This window comes from Austrofundulus limnaeus, unplaced genomic scaffold (assembly GCF_001266775.1).
Source record: "Austrofundulus limnaeus strain Quisiro unplaced genomic scaffold, Austrofundulus_limnaeus-1.0 Scaffold12, whole genome shotgun sequence".
NCBI classification, from domain to species: domain Eukaryota; kingdom Metazoa; phylum Chordata; class Actinopteri; order Cyprinodontiformes; family Rivulidae; genus Austrofundulus; species Austrofundulus limnaeus.
The window spans coordinates 2,257,446-2,265,376 of record NW_013952414.1 but is presented as its reverse complement, the minus strand read 5'-3'; the positions used below and the strand labels follow the sequence as shown (position 1 = coordinate 2,265,376).

At 38.2% G+C, this 7,931-nt stretch overlaps 1 protein-coding gene across 1 annotated transcript in view; it reads right to left on the bottom strand.

Moving 5' to 3' along the window:
- The window catches only part of pan3 (poly(A) specific ribonuclease subunit PAN3), a gene marked incomplete at its 3' end in the record, with an annotated part of 21,136 nt that overhangs the window by 8,772 nt on the left and 4,433 nt on the right, over positions 1-7,931 (bottom strand). Inside the window, 9 exon segments of the mRNA XM_014002253.1 lie at positions 2,463-2,564; positions 2,820-2,936; positions 4,342-4,503; positions 5,215-5,272; positions 5,379-5,483; positions 6,040-6,257; positions 6,360-6,504; positions 6,653-6,723; positions 6,808-6,880. Of these exon segments, the coding sequence (XP_013857707.1) occupies positions 2,463-2,564; positions 2,820-2,936; positions 4,342-4,503; positions 5,215-5,272; positions 5,379-5,483; positions 6,040-6,257; positions 6,360-6,504; positions 6,653-6,723; positions 6,808-6,880 (1,051 nt within the window).

Sequence of the window (7,931 nt, the reverse complement as noted above, 5' to 3'; positions counted from 1 at the left end):
GGGGGGGGATTATGCATTTTCCAGGCACATTGTTCAATTCTATACCACATCCAAGTAACTGTTACCTTCAGTTGTTATGAAAATGCTGCATATATAAAAAATATTGGAAAAAATTGGACTTTACATCATAGTCTATCTAAACACCTCCAAACTGGCGTCTGTCTCTTTAAGAACCTCTTACCATTTCTGACACTCCCACTTCAGCACGTCTTCACAACAACACGTCATGCCGTATACAAACCTACGGAGGAGCATTGTATTTTGCAACCTTTTATAATATAAAAACAGCTGGGGACAGATTTCCAGGGAGGAGCTTTGGGTAAATAGGCGGAGCTTTGTCCCAGCAAGTGTTTAGGCAGCTCCACATGGCTGCAGGAGATTCAGGGGTTTCTCAAACATGCATGAATGAGTCAAAGCAACTAGGGCTGCAACAACGAATCAATAAAATCGATAAAAATCGATTATTAAAAGCGTTGGCAATGAATTTCATTATCGATTCGTTGTGTCGCGCGATTTACGAGTCCCTCGCCATGTCGCAGTTCTGTTTACGTCACCCGCAGAGCGTTGTCAATGCTGGCTGACCTAAATAAAGTTTAAGAAAAAAAAAAAACTCTACTTGTAAAGATCCGCCTTCTCTGAGACTCTCGTGTCAAAAGTAGAGACTTCAAACTTTAAACCAGTTTTTAAATTGTGTTGTTAGGCCAAGTAGATCTGAAGTTAGGATAAAAAGTATATGCTACGTTTCATTTTTTTAAATGATGGTCTGATTTGATGAGAGCTGACTCGCAGAGGAAACATGTCCAGTGGGGAAAAAAGAAAATTGTACCTCAGTCCACCATTTGTTTCCTCCTGCTTTCAGGCCAGAAATATAAAACACTCCTGTTTTTTTTTTCCTGACAAGGCTCAAAGTTATTTGTTAGGCAGCAAAAAGGTTCAGGACAAAGGAATAAGCTAAAAATAAATAAATAAAAATAAAAAAAGACGCGAGCAGCAGGTGCTTCAGAACTGCATACTGGGTCAAAGAACACYGTTTCAGTCAGACAGAACCAAGCAAAAAGTAAAAAAGAAAAGAAAAATCATAAATGCTAAATGTAAATAAATTCTAATTATAATAATAAATTAATAAGTTTTAAATCTAAAAATGATATATTATTTTCTTCTGTTTTCCTCAGTCAGCAACCTATTAAATTTATGTTTTGTTATGTTTTATAGCTATAACCGTGTTTATTAATGTATGAGAAATCCACATTTTTTTCAGTCAGTACTTAATACAACTGGCAAAACAAATTGGTAAAATATTTATGATGTCCTTCTGTTTTTTTAATTCAGCAGAATTAAAAGAAAATCCTTCTTGTTATGAAAAAACCCTCTTGATTCAAGAGAAAACTGGTTTTTAAGAAAATAGCTGGTTATCAATTAATTGTTAGTYAATCAACTTCAGTTTAATWCATTAATCGATAACTTGCATCCATAATTTATACAGGAATAAAATTAATTTATATCTACTCATATTTATGTAATTGTGTAAAAGTGTTTGATTTGGCAGATTAATTGATTATTAAAATAATCGTTGGTCGCAGCCCTAAAAACAACACTCTGGGTATGTTTTTGATGAGGAAGTGACATTATAACATGATATAAAGCTAAAAAAAAGTTGATTTTGTATTAAACCACCCCTTTAAAAAACTGATTCTGGTAAACATACAGCTCATGCTCGACAACATGATACATGTGAGAAAAGGCACTTTTAGAAAAAACTGTTTGCCCATTATTATTTTTTTAATCGATCAACACATCAGCAGCACTTTCAGGCAGTACAGCGATGGTGTGTGTTTGCTGCTCATAAACCACAGTTTCACCCTGACCGCAACAGAATGTGCCAAAATTGTATGTTTCCCAAAATGCATTTCAGAAAGCCATCCAAGACCACGTTGTGCTTCGGCTTTTTTCTTAGCATTTCCTTCTGTGTGTTTGTTCCTCTTACACCTCGGGCTTTAAGGTTTCTTATCGGTGTTTGCTACAAAACAAAGGCCTCGGCTGTTTTGCTTCCTCAGTCCGTCATTACTGTAGGCAGCCAGCACCTGCCCCAGGATCAGTTTCAGCCACAGTTTCCTCCATGCGCCCAAATTTTATTTTTTTTCCCCCACAAAGACACTTGGAAGCCAAGTGTCAAACATAAACTCCAAACAGTTCCTTAAGGCTCGGTTCAGACCCTGAAGCGCCTCGTGATTCATCGCAGTTGTTTTATTTTTTCAACCTGACATAAGTGTCTGGCATGAGCTCAATCACACACGCACTTTACTTAGAAGAAACGCTGCATCCGAATAGATACATGTCAGTGATCTCATTAGCAAAACAAATCAACAAGCTCTGAATGTGTGAAAAGTTAAGGAGGGGTGGGGTGCAGCTGAGGTGATGCTGGTTCTATTTCAGAGTGGAGGAGAAAGGGAAGAAGAACTCACCCCACTTCCTTTTGGTGAAGTACGAGTCTGCTGCTGGGTCATTAAAATGTCTGCTGAACATGGTTTCTGCACCTGAATGGAAGTCATACGAGAAGACCAAAGCTGGGGAGGAAAGAGAAAACAAATGTTAGAATCTTCATGATGCATTTCATTTCTCCACCACAAAGATCAAAGATGGAGAACCGAGTACAAAGTTTCATCACTCCTGCTATGCCCAACTATCAAACTTTGAAGCAAAACTTGAAAAAAAAAAACTGCAAGAACACTAACCCTAACAAACAAACAAACGAGAATTACATATTCATTTTTTAATTCGAAACCCGTTCTCAGCTAAAAAGTCAAACGGTACAAACTCACAGTGGTCTCCAAAGGCCTTAGTGGTGAAGACCTCTCTAAGTGTTACAGCATTCGAGTGCTGAATCTTCTTCCACATGTCCACCAGCATCATGCACTTTGTGTTTACCAGGCGGAACCCTTGGAAATAAAGAAAACATCAAACAAAAATACACAATTTAACAAACTGCAGAATCCTGTCTAAATTTGCAGATGCAATTCAGGTTCATTCTAAGGAAATAATTTCTATTTGAAAACAGGCTTGAGTTTAAAGTGCCTGTGACATCAAATTTTTGTAATGAATGTGAATTCCTTTTTGGAGAGATAACATTGACAACATATTGAAAAACACATTTTATGCTGCTAAGATGAACAGTTGAGATATTTGCATGTGAAGTAACAGGAAGTGATGTCAAAGGGGAATGTCTGAGTGTGAACGGAGCGTTGCTACAACAACCAACAACCCCGACTGTAGAGAAGAATYTGATGTTTCTGTAGATCATTTTGAGTCACTATTAAAGAGATGAAGTCAGAGTTAAAATCTTGTTTCAACAAAGACCAGAGAGTTTTCTTTGTTGAAGAGTTCCCCTTTGATGTCACTTCCTGTTTCACTTTGACTGAGCCAAGTTCAGAAGAAAATATGCCAGTTATGTGACAAAATGGGTAAAATCATGAGTAATATGTAAACTTTCTTAAATATAAAGATGTGTTATTTGACTTTGTATGTTTGAAAAATATGCATGTCACATGTTGCGTTTCCATTGCAAATGTGCTCAAAACTTTGTTGATATTCTGTTAATGTCAAAAAAACACAGTTTCGTAACTACGGTGTTTCCATTAAGTAAGAAATGCTATTAAAGTTATGTGTGAATACGTTTGTTCTCGCGATAAGTCATTACAAACATGGCGGCAATGGATGTAAACACAGCATGTTGGTACCGCGACACTAGCGCTCATCATCAGAGGAGACGTCGGCGTCTTGTTGAGGCTTTGCAGCGACAAGCTCCTACTTGGGAGCGGCTATGTATGCTGTGTTTTTGGGAAACTGTAGTCGGTGAGTTTACTATTTTATTTTACTTCTGTGATATTACCACTACTTCTACTTCCTGTTATCTTCTTCGTCRTCGTCTTTTTCGCCAGTAGAAACAGCCGGTTGTTGATCACGTGACTCCCGTGATGCAAAAAAAAGTGTTTCAATTGCAGTTTTGCGAAAAACACCCATTTCRACACGGCCGAAATACCACCTCATCCTAGCACAAAAACATTTTTTGTCGAAAAAAGTTATTTTTTTTTCGAAATTGACGTGTTTCCATTGAGCAAATTTATTTTCAAAATTCTAATTTGCGCATTTTCATGGCCAATGGAAACGCAGCTACTGGCACTTTAAACACTGATAAAGCCACTGGATGATTGCAGAAAAGTCTGAGCAAAATGACTTGAATCTTTTTCATAGCAGCGATCGCAATTTCCCAAAGGAACCGATATGTGAGTAAATTCTGCACCAAAGAGGCCATTTTAATTTCATACGTTGAATGCAGATTGGTACCTTGTATCCGCCTCAGGCAGTAAGGCAGGTCATCTTTGCTGTTGACAGCCTTGTAGCAGGAGGTGATGTAGCTGAAGTTGCTGGTCTTCTGCATGCGGTTGGGTGGAGGAAGAGGTTCAAGTGGGAACAGGCTGTGGTAGCTGTCCACCTCAGAGGGGACGTCTGACAAAAGCAATTTCAGAAGAGAAACACGATCCAGATTAACAACTTAAAGAAAAWTTTGAATTTACTCCAGTTTAAAACTTGTTTCAATTATTTAATCAAGACTAACATTAGATGAGACCTACTTCACTTGCACTACAATACAAGTTAATAAATAACTTTAAAAGAGTTTTTACAACTAAATAATCAATATGAACACTTTTACTGCAAGAATGTTTCCTTCATTCTGCTGCACACTAGGGTTGGGCAAAATCGTATCATGTCCAATTAATCATCAGAAAAACTTTAATTTTTTTTTGGCACTTGACGATTAATATGATTAACGCCACCAGGCAGACTGACTCGCTCCTCTCCGCTTCAAATATGACAAACWTTTTTTTAACAAGTTCTGTAATTTATTTATAATAACTCCAGTTCTAATTGGTCTATCAACACATTTAAAAAGTGGTGKTTAGCCTGAAGTCTGTACTTTTGACAGAATTTGGAACCGATTTTTACAGAGAACAAATCTTTCCCACTAGAGTGATTTAAATTGATCATGTGACTAGGACATGCAGGCGTCCAGGGACTCCAGGGGATTAATCGTTATCGGCTAAATACCACAATTAATCGTGATTAAATTTATTTATTTTTTGCCAATATCGCCCAACACTAGTGCACATACACACAAAAAAAACAGCACATTTGGTTTAACTGAAGGTGATGGTTTACCTGGGTTCTCTGAATGGTCAATTTGAGCCATAGTTATCAGATGTCTGTTTATCAACTCCTGAGGGAGAACAACATGAGATATCGTTAGATATTCCCACTACATGGAAGAGAAGGGCACCGTTTCATAAAAATACTACGACCAGAAGAAGACAACTGAGCAATACCTGTCGGAGCTCATCAGCCATAAAAAAGGACGGGGCGTTGGCTTTCGGCTGCATGTAAGCCACATGTGGAGCAGTGGGGGGATAGATGTGGAAGGTAGGAAACACCTGCAGCGAAACCAATAAAAAACACCATTTCCTATTTACAGAGAAATTAGAACGACGTTGGTATGTTTTTATGTTTTTTAGTTAAAATATTAAAAGCAATACAAATAAATGGGAGGAAACAAAACTGTTGTTGAAGATCTTTATCAGTTAAGTAATGAACAACTTTCTAACCCCAGTGAAAAGCCTCACTGCCCCGAAATAAGTTAATGCATCAATGCTCACATGTTCCTGGCAGAATCTAAAACTCATTAACAGAAATTTTTTGATTTATCTTCATGTGAAGATCTCTAATATCTTCCCATTTACAGAGACATGTTGGCATGTTTTGCCTTTTTTTTTTATTATATATAAAATTTTAAAAACGATGCAAAGAAATGGGAGGAAACAAACTGAAGATCTTAATCAGTTATTAAGTAAATTAAAAACTTTCTAACCGTAATGCAACATTTAGCTGCCCCAAAATGACTTCATGCATCAGCGCTCAAACTCACTGACAGAAATTTTTAGATTTATTTTCATCTGGAGATCTCTAATCTGCACCGTGCTTCCAACATACCATCCCAGCCATTGGCCCTGGGGTGTTGTCTGTGTAGAAGTAAGTAGTTCCTCCTACGGTCTCTTTCTGGATAATGTGGGCACCCTGGTCGGACGTCGTGGCGGGCCCCATGTAGTTGGCCGGGTTGGGGGTGTGACTGCGACGACGAGGGGCAGGCGAGGTGTGGGGTGTAATTTTTGGAGAGTGAAGAGGAGACGATCCAGCAGAGAGAGACATGCCTACAGATAAATGTTGATTATTACTGAGGCTTACAATATTAAAGCAAAGCAAATTAGATATTTACAAAACTTAAAAAAATAAAATAAAATAAAATCTCTCACCTGGAGCCAGAGCGGCAGCTGTGGAGCCTCCGAGGCCAGGATGAGTGAAGAGAGGTGAGGGAAAGGCCTGGACAGCGGACTGCGTCATGGCGGCCATTCGAGGAGCTCCCTTTGGGATAAACTCACTCGCGGTCGGGTTTGGAGCCTGTTAATGAMAGTAAAATACAGAAGAATTACAAGAAATCAACAACCCTCCTCAGGTACAAAGAGGGAAATGAAAATTTAAGTTTCAAAAACCTGCTCGCACTCAATGAATGTAATGAACACTAGGAGAGCTTCATTAATCTGCTCACCTTTCTCCTTTGGGAAATGCTGAGAGCACCAAAATCGCTGAACAGTGAAGAAGTCGGGGAGTTCACTGGATCTGTGAGGGATCGAAGAGCGAAGCGTTGAAAGAAAAGCTCTTTACATAATCAGGACGAGTGTTTTCTCTGTGAGGGCGTCTCACCATGAGTGCTGTGGCTGAAATTCTTGGCACCATCATTGAGAAGACTAGGAGAGCTGCTGCTGGTGGTCATTCGCTAAAAGCAGCAGCATCCAGATCACAAATGACACGAAGACAACATRTTATACAGGTAGAGCACATAACATGCAAACATATGTCCATTTGTCAAACATATCAACAGTTTGTTTTAATATCTACCTGCTTAAAGGCACTGAGATGATTRGCTGTTTAGAGTTAAAGAGGCTAAATCCACCCAAAATCCACGTCTAAATAATATTATAATGTTTGTTCATAATTATTGCTTTCAAATGTAAAACATGAACACACAGAGGGAACAACTGTGTTACAGTCGTGGTAGAAAAAGCTGAGCAGCTTTCTTCATTTCATGGGTTTCATGTGGCAAGAAATAAAAAGTAAATTAAATTATTACAAATGAAACAAATATCTTCAGATATTACAATTTGTCATGATTTAGAACATTTATAATAGCAATAACTTGAACTGTCTTTGGGACAAACTTGTTTTTCTTACATTGTGTTGAATAAGTGTTGCCTCTTTAGAAATTTGCTTCAGTTTAATGAGGTTTGTGGGAATATTTATACACAGTTCTCTTGAGTTCCCACCAACATGTTTCTATTGGGTTGAGGTCTGATTATTGACTTGGTCATTACAACATATCATTTTTCCACAGCTACTTTTATTGTAGAAGTGCTTGCATAATTTTTTTTTTTTCCTGTGTAGGACAAAAGGGGTAAAACGTAAGAGTTGCAGATCCYGTGGTTGTAAAACAAGATGAAATCATCTGCCCTCCTCCTCCTCCACTGTGCTTAGCAGTTGGTATAATCTGTTTGTGAAGAGATGCTGCGTTTGGTTTTCAACAAAACTGGTGATGTTGATTCTGACTAGGGCTGTGTATTGGCAAGAATTTGGCGATACGATACATATCATGACAGAGGGGTCACGATACGATATATCCCGATATATTGCGATACTGTAAGCAAGGCAATATATTTATGGGGTGCCGTTAGTAAAGTTACACAGTCAAAAATTACCACCAATTGTCATGATTTGTCAGTTTTCACCTTGGTTTTCCTAGTGTTTCTATGTTCCCTAGTGTGTTTCAGCCC